The sequence below is a fragment of the Sus scrofa genome, chromosome 6, assembly GCF_054392235.1.
Source record: "Sus scrofa isolate SSC_HxYL_T2T_F1_AM1 chromosome 6, Sscrofa_HxYL_maternal_Yorkshire_Landrace_v2.0, whole genome shotgun sequence".
Lineage (NCBI taxonomy): Eukaryota > Metazoa > Chordata > Mammalia > Artiodactyla > Suidae > Sus > Sus scrofa.
Genome location: NC_139388.1, coordinates 62,262,872 through 62,289,381, shown reverse-complemented (window position 1 = coordinate 62,289,381; position 26,510 = coordinate 62,262,872). Strand labels below are relative to the sequence as shown.

The window sequence follows — 26,510 nt, the reverse complement described above, 5'->3', positions numbered from 1 at the left end:
TATGGAGGTTCCCAGGCTAGGGGTCCAATTGGAGCTGTAGCCACTGGCCTATGCTAGAGCCACAGCTTCACGGGATCCGAGCCGTGTCTACAACCTACACCGAAGCTCATGGCAACGCCAGATCCTTAACCCACTGAGCAAGGCCAGGGATGGAACCCGAAACCTCATGGTTCCTAGTCGGATTCGTTAACCACTGAGCCACGACGGGAACTTCAAGTCAGTCTTATTTTATTTACTACATTATCAAATAGGTTCATCCATGTTGTAGCATGTGTTAGAATTGCCTTCCTTTTTTAATGCTGAATAATACTCTATCATTTGCACATATGATGTTTGGCTTATCCATTCTTTGGTCGGTGGGCACGTGGGCTGCTCCACGTTTTAGCTCATGTGACTTAACGCTACTCTAAACGTGAATGTACAAGTGTCTCTTCCAGGGTGTGCTTTCAGGTCTTTCGGGAAGATCCTCAGCAGAGGAATTGCTGGGCCACATGGCTCTAAGACTTGCCAAGGCTGGTGATGGAGAAGGTGTTCACATACTGAGGTGTGGGGACGTCAGGGTGGCTGGTACAGGCTTCAGCCTGAACGTTGTGTGCAGCTACGATAGCCGGTCAGACCCTCACGGCACATCTGCTCTCACCACTGAGGTCAAGGAGGTCTGTTTGGAGGATAAGGATGAACAACTCCTGGCTTATGGGCTCCATGGCAACACTCATTCGAAGATAAGGTTTCCTTCCCACCCAGACCCAAGGGTCCCGCTGTCTCGCTGTCTGTGGAATAAATGTGTCTTTTTTGAAATCCTGAAGGAACCTACCTGGTCATGGTTGATGTCTGACCTATATTTTAATAAGGTAGAAGAGTATGCTGAAAACGATGCTTCAACGGAGCAGGTCCTCAGAGCTACTGGAAGGCTGTCTCCCCTGCTATGGTCCTCAGTTTGACTCAAATATCTTTCCCTTTTTTTTTTTTTTTTTTTTTTTTTTTTGGCTGCACCTGTGACATGTGGAAGGTCGTGGATCAAAGCAGAGATAAGGAGTGAAAATTCCAGATCCTTAACCCCCTGTACCACAAGAGAACTCCAGCTTTTTCCTATTCTTCTTTTATTGTTTGTGGATTATTTCTGTGGACACATGATTTCATTTGATCATCAAGGACCCAGAGAAGCAGGGGCTGTAAGACTGGGGACCCCACTCACATCCCTGCTCCCTCCCAGTCTTCTTACTCTACTCAACTCTCCACAGTCTGCACGTGGCCTGAGACGCTCCAGGGTGGGCAACCCCCAAGCCCAGCTGCACCCCACCCAGGAGAAGGGGAGCTTAAAACCTCTGCTGTGAAGTCAGGCAATGAAAGCATTCAACAAGCATCCTGCCTGCACCCAGCCTTGCAGGAAGGGAGGGAGGAGACAAAGGGGAGGGTGACCTGGGCCCCTTCTCCAAGCAGCTCTGTTTGCTGGAGAAGAGCTGAGCACACAGGCAGAGCAGGGGACCTGGATGTCAGAGCAGAGGAGCCCCGCTCCTCAGGGAAGGAAGCCCAGGAGCAGGAAGTGGAGAGGGGCAGGGTGGTGGTGGCGGCAGGGGAATGGCAGGTGGAGGTGAAGGGGTGACAAGACCATGACACGCATCAAGTGACACTGAGCACAAACTATCAAAAGGGACTTACATGGACCTGGAGAACAGACTTGTGGCTGCCCAGGACGTGGGGCCGGGGGGTGGAGAGGGAGGGAGTGGGAGGGATCGGGAGCTCGGGGTTATTGGATGCAACTTGGAAAGAATTTACAATGAGATCCTGCTGAGTAGCATTGAGAACTATGTCTAGATACTTATATCGCAACAGAACGAAGGGTGGAAAAAAAATGTATACATGTAAGTGTAACTTGGTCCCCATGCTGTACAGCGGAAAAGAAACAAACAAACAGAACCAAAAAAAAACAAAAGGGACTTAATGTAGCAGTAGACTCTTATATTAACTTAAACAAATAGTAGGTGATTTAAAATATGTAGGAGTTCCTGCTGTGGGGCAGCAAGTTCACGGGATCAACTGTCTCTCTGCAATGCCAGGACACAGGTTTGATTCTCAACCCAGCACAGTGGCTTAAAGGACCGGGCATTGCCACAGGGTAAGTCACAGCTATGGCTCCGTTCTGATCCCTGGCCTGGGAACTTCCAGGTGCCAGGGGGCAGCCAAAAAAGAAAAAGAAAAAAAATACTGTTAAGTTTTTGGACTTCCCTGGTGGCTTAATGAATTAAGTCACTGCTGTGATGCTGGACACTGCTGTGGCATGGGTTAGATATCTGGCTGGGGAACTTCTGCATGCTGCAGGCATGGCCAAAATAAATATTGCAGGGAGTTCCCATCATGGCACAGTGGAAACAAACCCAACTAGGAACCTTGAGGTTGCAGGTTTGATCCCTGGCCTCTCTCAATGGATTAAGGATCTGGCGTTGCTGTGAGCTATGATGTAGGTTGCAGACGAGGCTTGGATCTGGCATGGCTGCGGCTGTGGTGTAGGCCTGCAGCTGTAGCTCCAATTAGACCCTGAGCCTGGGAACCTCCATATGCCATGAGTGTGGCCCTAAAAAGAAAAAAAAATAATAAATATTTTAATTTTTTTAAAGAAGCGCCTTCCATGGAAGATGGAATGAGTGGCTTAAGATGTTGAGAGTTTTAGTTCTATTTTTTTTGTTTTTTTTTTTCCCCTCATGGCTGAGTAGTTGTTTCTTTTTCTTTTTTCTTTTCTTTTCTTTTTTTTTTTTGTGGTGCCTCTACTGGCATGTGGAAGTTCCTGGGCCAGGGATCAAACCCACACCACAGCAGTAACTCCAGCAGTGAGAGTTCTGGATCCTTAACCCACTGTGCCACAGGAGAACCCTATGAGTATCTATTTCTTGTGTGCAGCTTAGTAGTTTTATTTCTCCCTCTGGTTTCTGGGTATATTGTGATACATTCTCTGAGAAAATGCATCTTGGTGTTGCACAGTTATGAAGCATACTTATGTGTATGTATCTTATGCTTTTAAAAGTTTACCTAAAATTGTACAACAGAAAGTCATTTTGTCCTCTGGAATAATTACAGGGCTGTAGATGCATCCCGCCTTCACACCCCTCAGAGACTCCCAGTGTCCCTTGAACCACAAGACACCTCCCGTGTTTGGAGGGAAACACACAGCATCTATTTCCTGTGGTTAAGAGGATTCAGCACCAGGGGTGTGTTCACGCAGACTCTGGGAGGTGGAGGCTGGTGGCTGTGGATCCCTCTTCTCCTCCGGGCTGTGTCGGATCCCATATCCAAAGTATATGGCCAGTCCTAGCAGGGAAATGAGACCATGAGAAGGAAACCAGGTGCTGTCCCCACTTACGAATGCCCAGCAGGCCTCCTATTAGGGCATCTGACACAGATTGTGAGGAGAAGGATTAGGGAAGGGGTTGAGTTCAGGGATCCAAGAGGCCTCTTCATCCCAGAAAGCCACTCACCAAGGGCATTCCAGATGCCAAACTGGGCCCAAATCACAGAGGACATCTGCATCATCAGGTAGACATTCACAAAGATGCACAGCACTGGGAGGACGGGCAGAGCAGGGACCTGGGGCAAAGTCAGTGACTCCCTGAACACAGCACCCATGTCAGAGAGGGAGGCCCCTCCCCAACGTGGGCAGGGAGACCCCAGTGCTTCTCAGGCTGTGCAGGCAGGGCCCACTGAGACGGGGGTGGGGGAGAAGCACTGGGTGGGACCAGGGAAGGTCCATTGGCTTGAGCAAGTCTCCCGTTCCCTAGTTCAGCAAAGGGGGCTTCACCTCAAAGAATGCCGACTTCGGCCCCTCAGGCTGGACACCTGGGCACATAAGGTCACCTACCCTGAAGGGAAGAGGAGAGGGGTTCTGGGGCTGCCTCCAAATGATGGCGGTGATCCCAGCAATGAGCAGCAGCAGCAGCACAGCCCCTGCTGTGAACCCGGGGTCTCCAGAGAACACTTGGCTGGGCCACAGGGCCAGAAGCAGGCTCAGGATGGTCAGCAGGAGAACTGCACGGGTCAAGGGGGAGGACAGCAGGCTCAACTCCAGAGGCCAAATGGGCCAAGACCTCGGGTCACCCCTCCCCCACACTGCCCACCCCAGGAAGATGCCATCACATCTGCAAGACTCCTCAGCTGCCAGCACACCCACTCCCTGCCCATCCTGTCCATCTCAGAAGATGACCAAAGAGAAGTCTCCATGCTCACCCAGCAGAAAGGCACATCCATAGACAATCTGGCCAGATTTCCGAGTGGGGGTGGGGCTGATAGGGTTACACAGACTCTTTAGAGGGTTTGAGGTTCCTGATTCATGTTCAGATGTCAGAGAAATTTCATCCTGTGCACACATCTCAAGTCCATCCTCAGTTTTCTCATTCTTGATTAAATTCTGGTCTGGCTGGTATCTGATTTAGAGGTATAAAGGTGATATTAACAGCTGCCCCTACTCATCCAACATCACACAGCTTAATCCACTGCTTTTTGCCTTAAGCCTAGCAGGACATTTAGGAAGCAGCATGAAGGCAGAAGGGGATTATCAACTTGTCAGTCTCAAACCAAGACCCCCAGTCAAGGTACAGTGGAGTCTCACCTGAGGACAAGGACAGAAAAAGACACCAGGGAGAAAGCGAGCAGGATCCCGATTGATAATAGGTCCACAAGATCAAGGATCGTGAAGATCAATGCCATGACCCCTGAAATGGTGATTCAAGTGAGCTGGGGCATGGGAGTGGAAAACCACCGGAAATATCCAAGTGAGGGAAACTGATCGGGGAGCAGTGGGCTTTGTTCACTCACCTGCGAGTATTCCTGCAGTCATGATGGCCAGGAGGGGAGTGCCTGTAAAGGCATGGACCTGGATCAATACCCGAAAGAGGAGCCCATCACGTGCCATTTCACAAATCTGCTGGGATGTGGGGAACATGACACTCTGGTATCTTAAAGACAAAATGGGCACATGTGTGAGGACATGGAGAAGCAGGACAGACCGGGGCTTCTGTTCCGTAGGCCACATGGGCTGAGGTGTCTTTCCCTCTTGCCTCTCAATCCCAAGGGCTGGGATACCTGAGACTCTGACAGTAGATGGGGAGAGGGCTGTGACACTGACCTGGATGTCAGAGCACAGAGGATGAGAAAAGCCATGACATATCTAGCAGGGGCCCAACCGACGTGGAGAAAAGCCTGGGGGAAGGGGTTGTCAGGCTGAATCTGGTAATAGGGCACCATGAGGGTGAGCGCCGCCAAAACACTGGAATATGCCAAAAAGCAGATGGAGATTGTGATCATGATGCCCAAGGGGATGGAACGCTGAGGATTTCTGGCTTCTTCCCCTACAGGATGGATGAACGTACTGAGTCAGGAAAACACATTGGAACGAATGTCAAAATCCCCTTCCATGTTGACCCCCAAGAGCAGACTTCCTCTAGGCTCAAGGGCAGACCAAGCTTTGCCCAAACCCCTGCTAGGTTACACAGTGACCACGTTACCTTTTGTGGCAATGACCTCAAAGCCAGAAAATGCATAGTAGCAAATAGCTGCTCCTCCGAGAATCCCATCAAAGCCAAAGGGCACAAACCCTCCAGAACCCAGAAGGCCCAGCCTAGGAGAGAGGGAATGAATAAGAAGGTGGGTGAGGTTCAGGCATCTCTACTGGATTTCTCATTTAACACCCCAAGTCTTGGGCTCTAGGACCCCCACCATCGGGATCCGCCACCCCACATCTCTTTAGTCCCCACCATATTCCCAGCTCCCCCTGTTCCCCCAAACCCCATATGCATGACTAGGGCCAAGAGGACCCTCCAAACCTAGAGGTGTCATTGGATCCAGATGCGGCCAGTATGTAGTCCTGTTCTGTGAGCTGCCAGTTGTGCAGGTCTCCCTTAATGAAGCCAGAGAGGATGATGAAGCTGAGCACCAAGAGGTTGATGCCTGTGGAGACTTTGTCAACCAGGGCTGACTCCCGAGCTCCCAGAGCCAGCATTCCTGTGGGAAAGATGGACTATGAAACATGTGATTTAACTCAATCCATAGAGGCAGAAAGCAGACCGTGGTTGCCAAGGACTGAGAATTGGACAGAGGGTGGATGGATGGATGGTGACTGCTCAGTGGGTGATGGAAAGGCTTGGAACTAGATGGAAGAGAAGGTTGCACTACATTGTAATGGATTTTTTTTTCTTTTTTTTAAATGGCCTTACCTGCAGCCTATGGAAGTTCCTGGGCTAGGGGTCTAATTGGAGTTGCAGCTGCCAGCCTACACCACAGCCACAGCAACACCAGATCCGAGGTGCCTCTGCAACCTTCCCTCCAGCCTGAGGCAAGACTGGATCCTTAACCCAGTGAGTGCGGCCAGGGATTGAACCCCCATCCTCACAGACACTATGTTGGGGTCTTAACCCACTGAGCTACAATGGGAACTCCCAACATTTTGATGTATTAATTGCCACTAAATTATACTTTTTTTTTTTTTTTTTTTTTTTTTTTGCACCGATGACATGTGGAAGTTCTGGGGATGGGGAAGTTCTGCATTTGTGATCTGTGCCACAGATGTGGCAATGCTGGATCCTTAACCTGTTGGGCCACAAGGCAACTTCCAAAGTGTACACTTTTAGGTGGTTAACTTCTAATGGTGTCCATCATTTCACTGCACACAAGTCTATCAAATCATCATACTGTACACCTTATATTTATACTGTGTGTATGTCAATTATATCTTACTCAAGCTAGGGGGAACATTTTAAAAACGGTTGATTTTATTCTATGTCAGTTTCCCCTGAATTAAAGAAAAATCTGTGGTCCCTATATAGAGGAAGGAATTTGTTGGTCAAGTAAATGTTTCTCCAGTGAGACTGATTTTGTCCCCCAAGAGACCCTTGGCAATGCCCAGAGACATTCTGATCGTCACAGTTCGGTAAGTGGGTATCACCAGTATATACTGAGTGAAAGCCAGGGGTGCTATTCAACACGAGACAATGAGTTTGGGGTTTTTTTACTGCACAGAGGGACATTCCCACTGTGGCTCCGTGGGCTAGGAAGACAACATAGCTTCTGTGAGAATGGGGGGTCAATACCTGACTTCACTCAGTGGGTTAAGGATCTGGCATCACCAAAGGCTGTGTCATTGGTCACAGATGCAGCTTGGATCCAGAGTTGCTAATGGCTGTGGCGGAGGCTGGCTGTGCATATCTGCTTCAACCCCTAGCCTGGGAACTTCCATATGCTGTGGGTACAGCCCTAAAAAGGAAAAAACAAATGTCCAGGACACCCTCCAACCAATGAGTGATCCAGAACAGAATGTCAGGAGTGCCAAGCTTGGGGAACTAGGGTCTATGTTGCCTTCTTCTCTCACTGACCATGTTCTGCTTTCCAGACCCGATTCCTCCCCGCACACCCCCGTTTTGCTACGCCAAGCCTTTCCCACCCCAGCTCATCCATTACACACCACTCTTCTCAGCCCATCTCTGACCACCATCTTACCCGTAAGCAGCAGCACGAGGCTCAGGGCAACAAAGTCTAGGTATGTGGGCAGAAAGTAGGGCAAATGCAGAGGGAAATTTTCTCGCAGCACCTGAGAGATGTGATTCCCGATCAGACTGTCAAAGATGAAGCTCCAGGCCCTTGCCCCACTGGCAATACCTGAAGCAGCAGATGAAAAAACAGAAGAACAAACAGTCATCGACACACATATATTGCGCACCTAGGAAGTGCTATGAGATGTGTTTTGGGGGTGACAAAAGAGCTAATCTACGAAGAGCTTTTGGTTCATGGGAAGGGAGGCCCTGCCCAGAGGATTCACCAAATAGCTCAACTAGTTCATGTGTTCAGAGAAGATCAGTGTTAGGCAAGAAACAACTCTGGGAATTGGGACCAGGAGGGCTGGAAGGAGAGGACTGTGATTTTAAAATGAGGTGTAGGAGTTCCTGCCATGGCTCAGTGGAAACGAATCTGTCTAATATTGATGAGGATGCAGGTTCGATCTCTGGCCTCAGTGGGTTTAGGATCTGGCGTTGCCGTGAGCTGTGGTGTAGGTCACAGATGTGACTTGGATGGTGTGCTACAGTGGCTGTGGTTCGGCTGCGAGTCCAGCTCTGATTTGACCCCTAGCCTGGGACCCTTCCTATGCTGCGGGTGTGGCCCTGAAAAGACAAAACACATACAATAAAATAAAACAAAATGAGGTGTAAGGGGAAATCCCACGAAGACAGCAACTGAGCAAAGCCTTCCAAAGGGTGAGGGATGCTTCTCCCTCATACCCACTCCCTAGGCTTCCCTTTCCTTCTGCTTTCCTGGTCCTTCATTTAAGGAAATCAGGACAGAGCTGAACAGAATGAGGTTGTGGGGTTTTCCTGCCACTATTACCAATTCCCCCCACCTCAAAAGTGGATAACAAAGTGCAGGTGAATGAGGGAAGACCCCAACCCTCACTCCTATTTCTTGTTCTTAAGTCCACACCTCCCCCCACCCACCCAATCATCTCACGGATGAGAGAAGAGAGTATGAAGTTCCAGCCAGTGATGAAGGCACACAGTTGTCCCATTGTCATATAGCTGTAGAAATACATGGAACCAGAGCGTTGTACCCGGGTTCCAAGCTCTGCATAGCAGAGCCCAGACAACACAGAAGACAGGGCGGTCACCAAGAAGGAGATGATGATTGCTGGTCCAGCTATGCTCCTGGCCACTGCACCAGCCAGGATGTACACGCCGACACCCAGGGTACTGCCCAGACCCAGAGCCACCAGGTCGAGGATGTTCAGAGGAGGTGTGGGAATCTCAGACTCCTTCCTGGGCTTCAGCAGCCGCCTGCGCACCAGCTTCCGACCAAATTGGCGAACATACTGACTCAGCATCTCAGATGGAGCTGAGGCTAAGTTCTGCAGAGGAAACAAGACACAAAATCATCCAGGATGTCCAATTACACAGAGCAATGAGGTCACAGGAGCAGGTGGTCAAATCATAGATTGGCCAAGTTCTATTACACAGAGCAATGAGGTCACAGGAGCAGGTGGTCAAATCATAGATTGGCCAAGTTCTCCACCTGAGAGCTTTGGTGTCTAGAAACGTAAAGAAAACTGCAATTATGTTTCAAATTTACCAGAAGGGTTGTTTGAAGAGCAGTGAGGGGGAGAAGAATATATCTCCCCCAAATGCACCACTTTACAGGTGGATTGTTTTGAACTGAAGGCAATTAAGACTCCACAGACTCAGGAACAGCTCTCGCCTCTGCCTTAACTGCTCAAAATAGCTTAGAGAGAATGTCCATGCCCAGAAGAGAGCTTCTACCACAGACAACATTTTATCTCAGAAAGACTTATCTAAATAAAGTGGCAAGCATTTGGTGATCCAGCATTTGCTCTTCCCACCTTCCTGGGTGCAGTCTCCCTCAGCTTTGAAGCCCCAGATCCCCACCCCCTCCGCCTCAGCTCAGAGCTACGTGTAAGCCTCAATGGCCTGACTGCCTTTACGCCTTAGAGTTTTTATGGGAGTCTGGTACATCCCAAATTAAATGCATTCATTTGTCTTATGTCAATTCAATTATTAGGACTTCCCATCATGGCTCAGTGGTGAACAAACCCTACTAGTGTCCATGAGGGTGTGGGTTTGATCCCTGGCCTCCCTCATTGGGTTAAGGATCCGGCGTTTCCGTGAGCTGTGGTGTATTTCGAAGACACGGCTCAGATCTGGCATTGCTAGGGTTGTCATGGAGGACGACCTTTGCAGCTCCGATTTGACCCCTGGTCTGTGAACTTCCATATGCTGCAGGTGTGGCCCTGAGGGGAAAAAATAGTTTTTTAAGGTATAAAAATGGACTTTTCATGACAAACATCATATGTGATCACAGATATGTGGAATCTAGAGAAAATATACAAATGAACGTATTTACAGAACAGAGACTCACGGTCTTTGAAAACAAACTTATGGTTACCAACGGGGATAGGTGGGGGGAGGTTTACAGGGATGGCCTGGGGTTTGAGACTGGGAGGTACACACTGCGGTATATGAAATGATGGCCAATAGGGACCTGCTGTGTAGCACAGGGTACTCTACCGAACAGTCTAGAATGATCTATACGGGAGAGAATCTGAAAAAGAATAGATGTGCGTATGCCTATAACTGAATCACTTTGTTGTACAGCAGAAGTGATCAGAGCAATTTTAAGTCAACTATACTTTGATAAGACTTTTATAAAAGTGGAAAACTTGTTACAAGGAGGAGTGACAGGATTCTCTTTCCCGCTCCACTGAGGCCCGGCAGGTCTCCTCCTCAGCTCTGCTGACCCAGGGCACACACGTTTCTGCCAGGGGTGGGCAGTCTTCTGTCTCTGATATTCCAAAGTGCAAATGGAGCAGTTCGGTTAAGAGCGAGCTAGCTCGCAAAAAGGCAGGGAATCTTGGATTGGAGGCGTGGTTCCGACAACAGCCCCTGTGCCTTTGAACAAGTCGTTTCTCTGGACCTCTGTTTTCTTCTCTTCCAGACAGAGCCGAGGAACCCTCGTGGAGCAGGAATGTCAAAGGGAGCAGCTGCCGCGGATTAAGTACGGGGGTTCCCCCAAAGTCAAAAATGGAATGAACCTATGATCTAGGCATTACCCCTGTGGGTGGGATGCCAGGAACATGTTCCCAGAATCCGGGTTCTTGCTCATGGAGCTGAAGAAGGCACTTGGCGAACACACAGGCAGCAAGCGAGCAAAGTCTTTATTACATGAAAGCAAACAGCTCCCAGGACAGGCTGAGAAGGGGAAGAAGGGTCCCCTCTCTATTGTCCTATAGGGACTTTTATCCCTTAAAGATGGGGGTTACCAGCGTGGGGTCCAGAAGGATGTGGTTTTCTCCCCTTGGCCTTGCTCAGTTAGCTGTATCAGTCCTTGTCCAATAGGGGTCTTAGGGGTGGAAAAGTCCCCTAAGTCTCATGCTTGCTTTGCCCTTCTCTTCCCATAGACGGAGTCACGGCGGGTTAGAGGTTAATGCCCATCTGGACAGAGGGACACTCCCTGTGGTATACAAGACCTGTGGGGATGTGACTCCCTGGAGCCCTTAAGCCACCAATGTTCACCCATAGCCACAGCAAAGAATGCATCGAAGCCCATGCTCCCACACTGATGACCTGAGTTATTATTCTGCCTCAGGTGTATACCCCAAAGAACTGAAAATAGGGTTTCAGAGATTTGCAGACTCATGGTCATAGCCCATTATTGGCAGTTGCGGAGGATAGAAGCAAAACCCAAATGTCCACCCATGAAGGAACAGATAAACGGAATATGGTCTATGCATATGATGGTATATTTATTATTCAGCCTTAAAAACCAGAACCCGAACCCAAACCCAAACAGGAATTTGTGCCCCATGCCACCATATGGCAGAACCTTGAGGACATTACACTAAGTGACATAAGCTCGTCCCACATATACACACAGTGCATGATTCCACTCCTGTGAATGCCCTAGACTGTCAAGTTCAGAGGGACTGAAAGCAGAATGGTGGTTTGCCAGGGCTGGGGAAAGACAAAAGTGGAGACTCATTTTTCAAACAGGGACACAGTTTCCATTTTACAAGATTGTAAAGTTTCTTGGAGCTTGGATACACGACAATGTCAATAAATCTAGCATTGCTAAACTGTATACTTAAAAATGGTATGATGGTAGATTTTGTGTTATGTGTATCTTACAACTACATGTAATTGCTGCCCATGATAAATATTAGAGACAGTTTCACGGAGTTGCTGGGTGTAATGAACACCAAGGAGCCTTAACATGAATCATCATTAGTCACCTTCTGCAAGTACCCAAACCGGCAGATGCTCAAGCTCCTCCATAGCCTTAGCAGGAGAGACCTCAGATGCACAGTGCCAGCTGTATAGAGGAGAATAAAACCAGTGGTCCGGAGTTCCCGTCGTGGCGCAGTGGTTAACGAATCCGACTGGGAACCATGAGGTTGCGGGTTCGGTCCCTGCGCTTGCTCAGTGGGTTAACGATCCGGCGTTGCCGTGAGCTGTGGTGTAGGTTGCAGACGCGGCTCGGATCCCACGTTGCTGTAGCTCTGGCGTAGGCCAGTGGCTACAGCTCCGATTGGACCCCTAGCCTGGGAATCTCCATATGCCGCGGAAGCGGCCCAAGAAATAGCAAAAAAAAAAAAAAAAAAAAAAAAAAAAAGACAAAACCAGTGGTCCATGTAGCCTAAATGTTTTATATATGCACTCCTTCCTGTTATTTGAAGACCCATACAAACTGAGTCAAAGACCCTCTGGACTTGGACCCCATCACCCCCACTGCCACCCCTTCTCACACAAACACAACAGCTCCCAGCTCCTTCTGCTTTCATGTGCACAATGGGTCTTCCCACTCTCAGGCTGAGCCAGGCTGACCCAGCTGCACCCTGTGATGGCAGAGTCTCTTTAGAAGCCACTGAACCCCACACCCAGTCTCCTCCAGGAGAGGGGATACCCAAGACTTACTGGATCCTTGGAGCAGAGCCTGGAGCAGGGATCGGTCAGGGAGGCTGAGGTTAAGCTGTGTGGGGCTGGAGCTGCCTCCTCTCCAAAGGGGGAATTGGGGAGTCCCTGAGCACCAAGGACAAGGCTTAAACCCTTGGTGGGGTGGGGCTGGGGCTGGGTGGGTGGGAGCTTCTGGAGTGTTGCTATCAGCCCTTGACAGAGTCTGTGGTTACCCTCAGGGCATGGTTCTGGGCTGTCCTTTTTGTGGTAAAATACACAGTCCATAAAGTGGCCATTTTAATCATCTTTAATTGGGCAGTTCATTCATGTTACTACATTCACATTTTGTGCCACCAGACTCGAGAACAGTTTTGCATCTTGCAAAACTGAACCCCTGTACCCACTCAACACCAATGCCCCCTTTTCCTTTCCCAGTTCCTGGCAATCCCCGTTCTACTTTCTGTGCTAGGAACCTGACCCCTCTAGGTGTTGCTTTGAAGGGGACTCATCTAATGTTTGTCCTTTCCTGTCAGGCTTATTTCACTTACTGCCATGCCCACAGCCTTCATCCGTGTTGCAGCGTGTGTTCGATTCTCCCCCTGTTTAATCCTGAGTATGGCGCTGTCATTTCTACTTAGCACCCGGCTTTCCCTCTTCTTGGTCAGTGGGCACTTGGGTTGCTTTCAGGTTTTCGCTATTGTGACTTATGCTTCAGCGAACGGGAGTTTGCAAACATCTCCTGCGGAGTGTGCTGTCGGTTCCTGCCGGTGTATCCTCAGAAGCGGAATTGCTGGACCATGCAGTTCTGAGGGTGCCATGTGGTTGTGGTGGAGATGCTATTCACATCCTGAGGGCTGCCTTATACAGGTTCCGCCTGAATGTTTCTGAACGTACCACAGCCTGGCAAACCCTCATGGCACATCCATCCAGGTCGAGCATGTCTGGTTGGAAGATAGGATGAGAAACTCCCTTCCGACAGCCTCCATGGTAACCCTCCCTGGAGACAAGGGTCCCTGCCCTGACGCCAGGGTCCTGCTCTCTCGCCGTCTAGGTACTAAGTCTGCCTCTGTTGAAATGTTGAAAGAATATAGCCTGTCGTGTCTGATGTATGCTCTTTGCTGGGACCAGTTCTGAGACTGGGCTGAAAACCTTGATTCAACAGAGCAGTTCCCCAGAGCTGTGCAGGAGGCTGCCTCCCAGACTGCAGTTCTCAGTTTGGCTCGAAGAAACCTCTTTCTTGGACGTAGCCTGTGTGGTTCAGTGGGGTGAGGGATCTGGCGTTTTTACTGCATCAGCTCTGATTGATGCTCTGTCATGGGTTTGATCCCTGGAGGGGGAAATTCTGCAAGCCGTGGCTGCGGTCCCCTCACCAAAACAAAACAAAACAAAACAAAAAAAACCACTGCTATGGGCTCAAATTCATGTGTGGAAGTCTTAACACTCATGCAGTCCCACGGAATGTGTCTTTGGTGACAGGATCTAACGAAGGGCAACTCAGTTCATTAAGGTGGCTGCTCAACCGCTATACCTATTGTCCTTATGAGAAGCGGAGGATGGAATGCGGAGAGCATAACACAGCGACTCTGGGGTGACAGATTGAGCCAGCAAAAAAGCAAGACACCTAGATATACTGAATTTCATATGAACAATGCCCTTTAGATTTTTCCTTTAATATGAATATTTTCTGTAGGTGTATACTGTATGAATCTGAATTATGCACTGAGTTTTAATATATGTAGATCATACATATGTACAGACCTAAGTCATTGTATTGTTCTTGGCAGATGCAGCATTTCTTGCAACCCTGTGTTCTCTGATGATGGTTAAACTTTTTAAACGATGAAGAATTTTCAAAATCAGGTAGGTGTATTGTTGCATTACAGACAATGCTACCGCACACATGTTAGCCTACAGTGTAAACACGACCTGTCTAAACACTAAGAGAAAATACGTGTGTGACTCCCTTCGTTGTTGTCTTGTCTTTGCTGTGATTGTCTGGAACCAAACCAGCAAGAGACAACATATGCCTGAATGAAGTCTCCGGTTTGGGTCATATCATTGAATTGTTGCAGAAAGCACACCATTTTTCTTTCTTCCTTTCTTGCTTTTTTCTTTTCTTTTTTTTTTGGTTTTAGGGCTGCACTTGAGGCACATGGAAGTTCCCAGGCTAGGGGTGGAATTGGAGCTGCAGCTCCCGGCCTACAACCAGAGCCACAGCAATGCAGGATCTGAGCCACATCTGCAACCTCCATCACAGCTCATGGTAACGCCAGAAAATTAACCCACTGAGAGAGGATCAGAGCTGCATCCTCATGGATGCTACTTGGGTTCATCACTGCAGAGCCACAGTGAGAACTCCAAGTGCACCGTTTTTCTATCCTAGAAAATGGCCCACATTCGGGTGTGGCTGACTGTGTGTTCGGGTGAAATGTGAATCTATCCCTTAGGTCCGCTAGGAGCTGGTAGTTGATCTAGAGGCTTGATTCCATTCTGGTTCAACTTTTCCTCAAGACTCTTTTTAAAAATGGGGAAAAAAGAGGGAGGTCTCACTGTGGCGCCGTGAAAACAAATCCGACTAGGAACCATGAGGTTGCAGGTTCAATCCCTGGCCTTGCTCCTTAACTGGATCCGGCGTTGCCATGAGCTACACGGTCACAGATGCGGCCCGGATCTGGTATTGCTGTGGCTGTGGCATAGGCTGGCAGCTATAGCTCAGTGTGACCCCTAGCCTGGGAACTTCCATATGCTGTGAGTGTGGCCCTAAAAAGACAAAAAACTAAAAAATGGGGTATGAAAGCCTGTTGTGGGGACAGGATTCTGCATTGTCTGTGACAGCACAGTGGGTAGCACAGGGCGTCTCTTTGTCCCACATCCAGAAGGGAAGAACACTGATCAAATGACGTCACCCTCTTCCGTCAAAGGTCACCTAACAGCCTTAGTCTCCATCAGTTGCTTCATAAGCCTGTGATTTCATCAGACCTTGCAAGGGTCTTTCCTAATTTTGCTCATCCTCTTCTACCTCTTCTTTAACTCCTCTGAGCCTTTTGCCACTTAAGTCCTGACCTCCGTCCCTCCTCCGGTTTATCTCTGTGGGTCTGTGCCGCAAACGAGCCAGTTCATAACAATAAAGAGAAGCGATCCCTTGCTCCTTCCCCCCAGCTTGACTGAGCTATCATGTTACATTGTCAAAACGATTCGTTTTCTTCTTCTTTTCCTTTCTCCCACCCGACCCCTGGCCTGAGGACTTCCATATGTCGTGGGTGTGGCCCTAAGAATAAATAAAGTAGCAAAAATCCTATACTTCCTTATTATCAACATCTTCCACGTCCAAAATCTCCATTTCAAGCCTTCTCTTCTGCAACAAAACCTTTTTTTATCTTGGCTCTCTAGGTTAACTTTCTATCTTTTAGTTCCACCAAAGTGTAACCATGTATCGACCAACCATTAGGTCCCCCCCTTTTCCCCTCCTCTGGCAATGCAGGTGTTGTTGCTGCTGTTTGTGTGTGTGTGTGTGTGTGTGGCAATGCAGGTGTTGTTGCTGCTGTTTGTGTGTGTGTGTGTGTGTGTGTGTGTGTGTGTTTTAATGGGCAGACTGAGGCACATGGAAGTTCCTGGGCCAGGGAGTGAATGCAAGCCTCAGTTGCAACCTATGCTACAACTGTAGCAATGCCAGATCCTTTACCCCACTGTGCAGGGCCAGGGATCACACCTGAACTTCTGCAGGGACCTGAGCCACTGCAGTCATATTCTTGACCCACTCCACCCACACTGGCAGCCCCCAGGTGTTTTTTGGGTTTTTTTTCCCAATTAAGAATTTTTCTCATCAACTCTCTTCCATAATTCCAGGCGTCTACGACAGAGAAGTAAAGGAAAACTATCATGGGAGTGGTCCTGTGGCACAGTGGGTGTGACTCACTGCAGTGGCGTGAGTCCCTGGCCTGGGAACTTTCACATGCTCTGGATGGGGCCAGAAAAAGGGGGGGGGGAAACACAAGAAAAATCATCACTTAGCCAATGCAACACTGTATCTCAGTCAAGCTGGGAGGAAAAGAAAAAGGATCATTTCTCTTTATCGTTATGAAATGATCCACTTTATCCATTGTGAATAATCATGGATATTTATTAAGAGAACTGCCTTTTCCTTAAGGTGTGCCTTGTCTGTAAGGAATAGAGCTCTGCTAGCTTTCTTGTGAGACTCTTTGCACACTGTGTGTGTCCCAAGATTTATTTGTTTATTTTTCGCTTTTTAGGGCAGCACGTGGAGGTTCCCAGGCTAGGGGTCAAATCGGAGCTCCAGCTGCCAACCTACGCCACAGCCACAGCAAGGCAGGATGTGAGCCACGTCTGCGACCTACCCCACAGCTCACGGCAACATTGGATCCTTAACCCACAGAGCAAGGCCGGGGATCGAACCCACAACCTCATGGTTCCTAGTTGGACTTGTTAATCACTGAGCCACGACGGGAACTCCAAGAGAGCACCTCTTTCATGCAGGTTAGTGTTGTGTTTCTTCCCCTGGTTGCTTGTGACATGGCTGCATTTTCTTCGGAAAATTCATCTTGCTTCACACTTAGGAAGCAGGCACTTTTCTGTATGTACACTACGCTTTTAAAAGGTCAGTAAACATTATAGGGTAAAGTCATTGTGTCCACTGGCAATAAATACAGGGCTCTAAATGCCTCCTGCCTGCATCCTCCACAGAGGCTCAAAGTGTCCCTTGAACAAGGAGATGCCTCCCAGGAATAGAGGGAACCACACAGCCTCTACTTCTTGTGATTAAGAGGATTCAGCACCAGGGGTGTGTTCATGAAGAGTCTGGGAGGTGGAGGCTGGTAGCTGTGGATCCCTCCTCTCCTCCAGGCTGTGTCGGATCCCATATCCAAAGTATATGGCCAGTCCTAGCAGGGAAATGAGACCATGAGAAGAAAAAGTGGTCACTCTCCCCGTTTACAAATGCCTGGTAGGTCCCCTATTATGGCATCGGACAGAGTTTGTGGGGAGAGGTCATTAGGAAGGGGGTTGGGTTCTGTCCCTCGAGAGGCCTCTTCATCCCAGAAAGCCACTCACCCATGGCATTCCAGATGCCAAACTGGGCCCAGGTCACAGAGGACATCTGCATCATCAGGTAGACATTCACAAAGATGCTCAGCACTGGGAGGACGGGCAGAGCAGGGACCTGGGGGCAAAGCCAGTGACTCCCTGAACACAGCACCCATGTTGGAGAGGGAGGCCCCTCCCCCACGTGGGCAGGGAGACCCCAGTCCTCCTCAGGCTGTGCATGCAGGACCCACTGAGACTGGGTGGGACCAGGGAAGGTCCATTGGTTTGAGCAAGTCCCCCCTTCCCTGGTCCAGCAAAGGAGGCTTCACCTCAAAGCATGCCGACTTCAGCCCCTCAGCCTGGACAGCTGGGCACATAAGGTCACCTACCCTGAAGGGAAGAGGAGAGGGGTTCTGGGGCTGCCTCCAAATGATGGCGGTGATCCCCGCAATGAGCAGCAGCAGCAGCACAGCCCCTGCTGTGAACCCGGGGTCTCCAGAGAACACTTGGCTGGGCCACAGGGCCAGAAGCAGGCTCAGGATGGTCAGTAGAAATACTGCAAGGATGAGCTGGAAGTTGAACTCCCAAATATGTCCAGATCTTGGGTCACACCCCTCCTCAAGACTGTCCACAACACAAAGGGACATTCCTCCAATACATCTCCTCAATTACCAAACACTCCCAATCCCTTCCCATCCTGCCAAATTCTGAATGCCGCTAAGGATAAATCCCAGGGCTCACCTAGCAGGAAGGCACATCCATAGACAATCTGGCCAGATTTCTGAGTGGGGGTGGGGCTGATAGGGTTACACAGACTCTTTAGAGGGTTTGAGGTTCCTGCTTCAGGTTCAGATGTCGGAGAAATTTCATCCTGTGCACACATCTCAAGTCCATCCTCAGTTTTCTCATTCTTGATTAAATTCTGGTCTGGCTGGTATCTGATTTAGAGGTATAAAGGTGATATTAACAGCTGCCCCTACTCATCCAACATCACACAGCTTAATCCACTGCTTTTTGCCTTAAGCCTAGCAGGACATTTAGGAAGCAGCATGAAGGCAGAAGGGGATTATCAACCTGTCAATCTCAAACCAAGACCCCCAGTCAAGGTACAGTGGAGTCTCACCTGAGGACAAGGACAGAAAAAGACACCAGGGAGAAAGCGAGCAGGATCCCGATTGATAATAGGTCCACAAGATCAAGGATCGTGAAGATCAATGCCATGACCCCTGAAATGGTGATTCAAGTGAGTGGGGCATGGGAGTGGAAAAGCACAGGAAATGTCCAAGTGAGGGAAACTGATCGGGGAGGAGTGGGCTTTGTTTTCTCACCTGCGAGTATTCCTGCAGTCATGATGGCCAGGAGGGGAGTGCCTGTAAAGGCATGGACCTGGATCAATACCCGAAAGAGGAGCCCATCACGTGCCATTTCACAAATCTGCTGGGATGTGGGGAACATGACACTCTGGTATCTTAAAGACAAAATGGGCACATGTGTGAGGACATGGAGAAGCAGGACAGACCGGGGCTTCTGTTCCGTAGGCCACATGGGCTGAGGTGTCTTTCCCTCTTGCCTCTCAATCCCAAGGGCTGGGATACCTGAGACTCTGACAGTAGATGGGGAGAGGGCTGTGACACTGACCTGGATGTCAGAGCACAGAGGATGAGAAAAGCCATGACATATCTAGCGGGAGCCCAACCGACGTGGAGAAAAGCCTGGGGGAAGGGGTTGTCAGGCTGAATCTGGTAATAGGGCACCATGAGGGTGAGTGCCGCTGAGACCCCAAAATATGTCAAAAAGCAGACGAAGAGTGAGATCATGATGCCCAAGGGGATGGAACGCTGAGAATTTCTGGCTTCTTCCCCTACAGGATGGGTGGATGCACAAAGTCAGGAAAACACATTGGAACGAACGTCAAAATCCCCTTCCATGTTGACCCCCCAAGAGCAGGCTTCCTCTAGGCTCAAGGGCAGACCAAGCTTTGCCCAAACCCCTGCTAGGTTACACAGTGACCATGTTACCTTTTGTGGCAATGACCTCAAAGCCAGAAAATGCATGGTAGCAAATAGCTGCTCCTCCGAGAATCCCATCAAAGCCAAAGGGCACAAACCCTCCAGAACCCAGAAGGCCCAGCCTAGGGGAGAAGGAATGAATAAGAAGGTGGGTGAGGTTCAGGCATCTCTACTGGATTTCTCATTTAATACCCCAAGTCTTGGGCTCTAGGACCCCCATCATCAGGATCCACCACCCCAGATCTCTCTAGTCCCCACCATATTCCCAGCTCCCCCTGTTCCCCCAAACCCCATATGCATGACTAGGGCCAAGAGGACCCTCCAAACCTAGAGGTGTCATTGGATCCAGATGCGGCCAGTATGTAGTCCTGTTCTGTGAGCTGCCAGTTGTGCAGGTCTCCCTTAATGAAGCCAGAGAGGATGATGAAGCTGAGCACCAAGAGGTTGATGCCTGTGGAGACTTTGTCAACCAGGGCTGACTCACGAGCTCCCAGAGCCAGCACTCCTGTGGGAAAGACGGACTATGAAACACGTCATATAACTCAATCCACAGAGGCAGAAAGCAGACCGTGGTTGCCAAGGACTGAGAATTGGACAGAGGGTGGATGGATGGATGGTGACTGCTCAGTGGGTGATGGAAAGGCTTGGAACTAGATGGAAGAGAAGGTTGCACTACATTGTAATGGATTTTTTTTCCTTTTTTTTTTTTAAATGGTCTTACCTGCAGCCTATGGAAGTTCCTGGACTAGGGGTCTAATTGGAGTTGCAGCTGCCAGCCTACACCACAGCCACAGCAACACCAGATCTGAGGTGCATCTGCAACCTCCCCTGCAACCTGAGGCAAGGCTGGATCCTTAACCCACTGAGTGAGGCCAGGGATTGAACCCCCATCCTCACAGACACTATGTTGAGGTCTTAACCCACTGAGCCACAATGGGAACTCCCAACATTTTGATGTAGTAATTGCCACTGAACTATACTTTTTTTTTTTTTTTTTTTTTTTTGTTGCACCGATGGCATGTGGAAATTCTGGAGGTAGGGAAGTTCTGCATTTGTGATCTGTGCCACAGCTGTGGCAATGCTGGATCCTTAACCTGTTGGGCCACAAGGCAATTTCCAAAGTGTACACTTTTAGATGGTTAATTTCTTATGGTGTCCATCATTTCACTGCACACAGGCCTATCAAATCATCATACTGTGCACCTTATATTTATACAGTGTGTATGTCAATTATATCTTACTCAAGCTAGGGGTAACATTTTAAAAACGGTTGATTTTATTCTATGTGAGTTTCTACTGAATTAAAAAAAAACTGTGGTCCCTATATAGAGGAAGGAACTTGTTGGTCAAGTAAATGTTTCTCCAGTGAGACTGATTTTGTCCCCCAAGAGACCCTTGGTAATGCCCAGAGACATTCTAATCATCACAGTTCGGTAAGTGGGTATCACCAGTATATACTGAGTGAAGGCCAGGGGTGCTACTCAACATGAGACAATGAGTTTAGGGGTTTTTTACTTCACAGAGGGACATTCCCACTGTGGCTCCCACCATAGTGTCTTTGAGGCTGCAAGTTCAATCCCTGGCCTCGATCAGTAGGTTAAGAATCTGGCATTGACACAGGCTATGTCATAGGTCACAGATGCAGCTTGGATCCAGAGTTGCTAATGGCTGTGGCGGAGGCTGGCTGCTGCACATCTGCTTCAACCCCTAGCCTGGGAACTTCCATATGCTGTGGGTACAGCCCTAAAAAGGAAAAAACAAATGTCCAGGACACCCTCCAACCAATGAGTGATCCAGTACAGAACGTCAGGAGTGCCAAGGTTGGGAAACTAGGGTCTGCGGTGCCTTCCTCTCTCACTGACCATGTTCTGCTTTCCAGACCCGATTCCTCCCCGCACACCCCCGTTTTGCTACGCCAAGCCTTTCCCACCCCAGCTCACCCATCACACACCACTCTTCCCAGCCCATCTCTGACCACCATCTTACCCGTAAGCAGCAGCACGAGGCTCAGGGCAACAAAGTCTAGGTATGTGGGCAGAAAGTAGGGCAAATGCAGAGGGAAGTTTTCCCGCAGCACCTGAGAGATGTGATCCCCGATCAGACTGTCTAAGGTGAGGCTCCAGCCCCTGGCCACACTGGCAGTGCCTGCAGCAGCAGAAGAAAAAACAGTCATCGATAAACATACATTCAACCTCTAAGATGAGCTGTGAGGTGTATTTTGGGGGTGGGGCAGGCTGACAAAAGAGCTAATCTACGAAGTTTTTGGTTCATGGGAAGGGAGGCCCTGCCCAGAGGATTCACCAAATAGCTCAACTAGTTCATGTGTTTGGAGAAGATCAGTGTTAGGCAAGAAACAACTCTGGGAATTGGGACCAGGAGGGCTGGAAGGAGAGGACTGTGATTTTGAAATGAGGTATAGGAGTTCCTGTCATGGCTCAGTGGAAACGAATCTGTCTAATATTGATGAGGATGCAGGTTCGATCTCTGGCCTCAGTGAGTTAAGGATCCCGTGTTGCCGTGAGCTGTGGTGTGGGTCACAGATGTGGCTTGGATGGTGTGTTGCGGTGGCTGTGGTTCGGCTGCGAGTCCAGCTCTGATTCGACCCCTAGCCTGGGATCCTTCATATGCCGCGGGTGTGGCCCTGAAAAGACAAAACACATACAATAAAATAAAACAAAATGAGGTGTAAGGGGAAAATCCCACGAAGACAGCAACTGAGCAAAGCCTTCCAAAGGGTGAGGGATGCGCCTCCCTCACACCCACCCCCTAGGCTACACTTTCCTTCTGCTTTCCTGGTCCATCATTTAAGGAAAGCAGGACAGAGCTGAACAGAATGAGGTTGTGGGGTTCTCCTGCCGCTATTACCCATTCCCCCCACCTCAAAAGTGGATAACAAAGTGCAGGTGAATGAGGGAAGACCCCAACCCTCACTCCTATTTCTTGTTCTTAAGCCCCACACCTCCCCCCTGCCCAATCATCTCACGGATGAGAGAAGAGAGTATGAAGTTCCAGCCAGCGATGAAGGCACACAGTTGTCCCATTGTCACATAGCTGTAGAAATAAATGGAACTGGAGCGTTGTACCCGGGTCCCAAGCTCTGCATAGCAGAGCCCAGACAACACAGATGAGAGGGTGGTCACCAAGAAGGAGATGATGATTGCTGGTCCAGCTATGCTCCTGGCCACTGCACCAGCCAGGATGTACACGCCAACACCCAGGGTGCTGGCCAGACCCAGAGCCACCAGGTCGAGGATGTTCAGATGAGGTGTGGGAATCTCAGACTCTTCCCTGGGCTTAAGCAGCCGCCTGCGCACCAGCTTCCGACCAAATTGGCGAACATACTGACTCAGCATCTCAGATGGAGCTGAGGCTAAGTTCTGCAGAGGAAACAAGACACAAAATCATCCAGGATGTCCATCCACCCTTGGCCCCGGGAGTCCAATTACACAGAGCAATGGGGTCACAGGAGCAGGTGGTCAAATCATAGATTGGCCAAGTTCTCCACCTCAGAGCTTTGGTTTCTAGAGACACAAGGGAGAATGCAATTATGTTTCAAAGTTACCAGAAGGGTTGTTTGAAGATCAGTGAGCGGAAAAGAATATATCTCCCCCAAATGCACCACTTTGCAGGTGGATTGTTTTGAACCGAAGGCAATTAAGACTCCACAGACTCAGGAACAGCTCTCACCTCTCCCTTAACTGCTCAAAATAGCTTAGAGAGAATGTCCACGCCCAGAAGAGAGCTTCTACCACAGACAACCTTTTATCTCAGAAAGACTTATCTAAATAAAGTGGCAAGAATTTGGTGATCCAGCATTTGCTCTTCCCACCTTCCTGGGGGCTGTCTCCCTCGGCTTTGAAGCCCCAGATCCCCACCCCCTCCACCTCAGCTCAGAGCTACGTGTAAGCCTCAATGGCCTGACTGCCTTTACGCCTTAGAGTTTTTATGGGAGTCTGGGACACCCCAAATTAAATGCATTCATTTGTCTTATGTCAATTCAATTATTAGGACTTTCCGTCATGGCTCAGTGGTTAACAGACCCGACTAGTGTCCATGAGGGTGTGGGTTTGATCCCTGGCCTCCCTCATTGGGTTAAGGATCTGGCGTTTCCGTGAGCTGTGGTGTGCTTTGAAGACATGGCTCAGATCTGGCATTGCTAGGGTTGTCATGGAGGACGACCTTTGCAGCTCCGATTTGACCCCTGGCCTGTGAACTTCCATATGCTGCAGGGGTGGCCCTGAGGGAAAAATAGTTTTCTAAGGTATAAAAATGGACTTTTCATGACAAACATCATATGCAATCACAGATATGTGGAATCTAAAAATATATATACAAATGAACGTATTTACAGAACAGAGACGGTCTTTGAAAACAAACTTATGGTTACCAGCGGGGATAGGTGGGGGGAGGTTTACAGGGATGGCCTGGGGTTTGAGACTGGGAGGTACGCACTGCGGTATATGAAATGATGGCCAATAGGGACCTGCTGTGGAGCACAGGGTACTCTACCGAACAGTCTAGAATGATCTATACGGGAGAGAATCTGAAAAAGAATAGATGTGCGTATGCCTATAACTGAATCACTTTGTTGTACAGCAGAAGTGATCAGAGCAATTTTAAGTCAACTATACTTTGATAAGACTTTTAAAAAAGTGGAAAACTTGTTACAAGGAGGAGTGACAGGATTCTCTTTCCCGCTCCACTGAGGCCCGGCAGGTCTCCTCCTCAGCTCTGCTGACCCAGGGCACACACGTTTCTGCCAGGGGTGGGCAGTCTTCTGTCTCTGATATTCCAAAGTGCAAATGGAGCAGTTCGGTTAAGAGCGAGCTAGCTCGCAAAAAGGCAGGGAATCTTGGATTGGAGGTGTGGTTCCGACAACAGCCCCCGTGCCTTTGAACAAGTCGTTTCTCTGGACCTCTGTTTTCTTCTCTTCCAGACAGAGCTGAGGAACCCTCGTGGAGCAGGAATGTCAAAGGGAGCAGCTTCGGTGGATTAAGTACGGGGGTTCCCCCAAAGTCAAAAATGGAGTGAACCTATGATCTAGGCATTACCCCTGTGGGTGAGATGCCAGGAACATGTTCCCAGAATCCGGGTTCTTGCTCATGGAGCTGAAGAAGGCACTTGGCGAACACACAGGCAGCAAGCGAGCAAAGTCTTTATTACATGAAAGCAAACAGCTCCCAGGACAGGCTGAGAAGGGGAAGAAGGGTCCCCTCTCTATTGTCCTATAGGGACTTTTATCCCTTAAAGATGGGGGTTACCGGCGTGGGGTCCAGAAGAATGTGGTTTTCTCCCCTTGGCCTTGCTCAGTTAGCCGTATCAGTCCTTGTCCAATAGGGGTCTTAGGGGTGGAAAAGTCCCCTAAGTCTCATGCTTGCTTTGCCCTTCTCTTCCCACAGACAGAGTCACAGCGGGTTAGAGGTTAATGCCCATCTGGACAGAGGGACACTCCCTGTGGTATACAAGACCTGTGGGGATGTGACTCCCTGGAGCCCTTAAGCCACCAATGTTCACCCATAGCCACAGCAAAGAATGCATCGAAGCCCATGCTCCCACCCTGACGACCTGAGTTATTATTCTGCCTCAGGCCTATACCCCACAGAACTGAAAATGTGGTTTCAGAGATTTGCAGACTCATGTTCATAGCCCATTATTGGCAATCGCTGAGGATGGAAGCAAAACCCAAATGTCCACCCACGAAGGAACAGATAAACGGAACATGGTCTATGTATACGATGGCATATTTATTATTCAGCCTTAAAAACCAGAACCCAAACCCAAACCCAAACAGGAATTTGTGCCCCATGCCACCATATGGCAGAACCTTGAGGACATTACGCTAAGTGACATAAGCTCGTCCCCCATATACACAGTGCATGATTCCACTCCTGTGAATGCCCTAGACTGTCAAGTTCAGAGGGACCGAAAGCAGAATGGTGGTTTGCCAGGGCTGGGGAAAGACAAAAGCGGAGACTTATTCTTCAAACAGGGACACAGTTTCCATGATAAATATTAGAGACAGTTTCACGGAGTTGCTGGGTGTAATGAACACCAAGGAGCCTTAACATGAATCATCATTAGTCACCTTCTGCAAGTACCCAAACCGGCAGATGCTCAAGCTCCTCCATAGCCTTAGCAGGAGAGCCCTCAGATACACAGTGTCAGCTGTATAGAGGAGAATAAAACCAGTGGTCCATGTAGCCTAAACGTTTTGTATATGCACTCCTTCCTGTTATTTGAAGACCCATACAAACTGAGTCAAAGACCCTCTGGACTTGGACCCCATCACCCCCACTGCCACCCCTTCTCACACAAACACAACAGCTCCCAGCTCCTTCTGCTTTCATGTGCACAGTGGGTCTTCCCACCCTCAGGCTGAGCCAGGCTGACCCAGCTGTACCCTGCGATGGCAGAGTCTCTTTAGAAGCCACTGAACCCCATACCCAGTCTCCTCCAGGAGAGGGGATACCCAAGACTTACTGGATCCTTGGAGCAGAGCCTGGAGCAGGGATCGGTCAGGGAGGCTGAGGTTAAGCTGTGTGGGGCTGGAGCTGCCTCCTCTCCAAAGGGGGAATCGGGGAGTCCCTGAGCACCAAGGACAAGGCTTAAACCCTTGGTGGGGTGGGGCTGGGGCTGGGTGGGTGGGAGCTTCTGGAGTGTTGCTATCAGCCCTTGACAGAGTCTGTGGTTACCCTCAGGGCATGGTTCTGGGCTGTCCTTTTTGTGGTAAAATACACAGTCCATAAAGTGGCCATTTTAATCATCTTTAATTGGGCAGTTCATTCATGTTACTACATTCACATTTTGTGCCACCAGACTCGAGAACAGTTTTGCATCTTGCAAAACTGAACCCCTGTACCCACTCAACACCAATGCCCCCTTTTCCTTTCCCAGTTCCTGGCAATCCCCGTTCTACTTTCTGTGCTAGGAACCTGACCCCTCTAGGTGTTGCTTTGAAGGGGACTCATCTAATGTTTGTCCTTTCCTGTCAGGCTTATTTCACTTACTGCCATGCCCACAGCCTTCATCC

The 26,510-nt window shown here is 49.3% G+C and overlaps 2 protein-coding genes across 6 annotated transcripts; both read right to left on the bottom strand.

Moving 5' to 3' along the window:
* Window positions 1-1,944: 1,944 nt before the first annotated feature.
* On the bottom strand, window positions 1,945-12,556 carry LOC100524318 (cationic amino acid transporter 3-like). Of its 2 annotated transcripts, none has more exons than XM_013998740.3 (12): window positions 12,453-12,556; window positions 8,482-8,875; window positions 7,480-7,638; window positions 5,811-5,988; window positions 5,493-5,605; window positions 5,114-5,336; window positions 4,804-4,943; window positions 4,598-4,700; window positions 4,216-4,412; window positions 3,851-4,017; window positions 3,471-3,579; window positions 1,945-3,303 (listed from the first exon to the last, which is right to left on the bottom strand). In XM_013998740.3, the coding sequence occupies exons 2-12, from the start codon at window positions 8,849-8,851 to the stop codon at window positions 3,182-3,184; spliced, it is 1,881 nt and encodes a 626-aa protein (XP_013854194.3). In that variant the 5' UTR covers window positions 8,852-8,875; window positions 12,453-12,556; the 3' UTR covers window positions 1,945-3,181. The 2 variants fall into 2 exon arrangements, with proteins under 2 accessions (XP_013854194.3, XP_084818089.1); XM_084961963.1 differs by having other exon boundaries at window positions 8,639-8,875.
* Window positions 12,557-16,640: 4,084 nt separating this feature from the next.
* On the bottom strand, window positions 16,641-26,095 carry LOC100524147 (cationic amino acid transporter 3-like). 4 transcript variants are annotated; one of them, XM_084961962.1, is made up of 13 exons: window positions 25,961-26,095; window positions 23,933-24,023; window positions 22,464-22,857; window positions 21,467-21,625; window positions 19,808-19,985; window positions 19,490-19,602; window positions 19,110-19,332; window positions 18,800-18,939; window positions 18,595-18,697; window positions 18,213-18,409; window positions 17,861-18,027; window positions 17,499-17,607; window positions 16,641-17,329 (listed from the first exon to the last, which is right to left on the bottom strand). In XM_084961962.1, exons 3-13 carry the CDS (start codon window positions 22,831-22,833, stop codon window positions 17,208-17,210), a joined length of 1,881 nt encoding a protein of 626 aa, XP_084818088.1. In that variant the 5' UTR covers window positions 22,834-22,857; window positions 23,933-24,023; window positions 25,961-26,095; the 3' UTR covers window positions 16,641-17,207. The 4 variants fall into 4 exon arrangements, 3 of the variants coding, with proteins under 3 accessions (XP_084818088.1, XP_003127472.3, XP_084818087.1); XR_014806661.1 differs by lacking the exon at window positions 23,933-24,023 and having other exon boundaries at window positions 17,861-18,095; XM_003127424.5 differs by lacking the exon at window positions 23,933-24,023.
* Window positions 26,096-26,510: the final 415 nt, after the last annotated feature.

What these genes read in the sequence shown, in the direction of transcription:
- LOC100524318 (XM_013998740.3), bottom strand. Translation starts at nt 8,851, where the DNA reads ATGCTGAGTCAGTATGTTCGCCAATTTGGTCGGAAGCTGGTGCGCAGG. An exon ending in CTCTGTGCTCTGACATCCAG is followed by an intron (nt 4,944 to 5,113) that starts GTCAGTGTCACA and finishes TTTGTCTTTAAG; the next exon opens with ATACCAGAGTGTCATGTTCC. An exon ending in TTTTCTGTCCTTGTCCTCAG is followed by an intron (nt 4,413 to 4,597) that starts GTGAGACTCCAC and finishes CCTCTAAATCAG; the next exon opens with ATACCAGCCAGACCAGAATT.
- LOC100524147 (XM_084961962.1), bottom strand. Translation starts at nt 22,833, where the DNA reads ATGCTGAGTCAGTATGTTCGCCAATTTGGTCGGAAGCTGGTGCGCAGG. An exon ending in CTCTGTGCTCTGACATCCAG is followed by an intron (nt 18,940 to 19,109) that starts GTCAGTGTCACA and finishes TTTGTCTTTAAG; the next exon opens with ATACCAGAGTGTCATGTTCC. An exon ending in TGGATGTGCCTTCCTGCTAG is followed by an intron (nt 18,028 to 18,212) that starts GTGAGCCCTGGG and finishes TCATCCTTGCAG; the next exon opens with TATTTCTACTGACCATCCTG.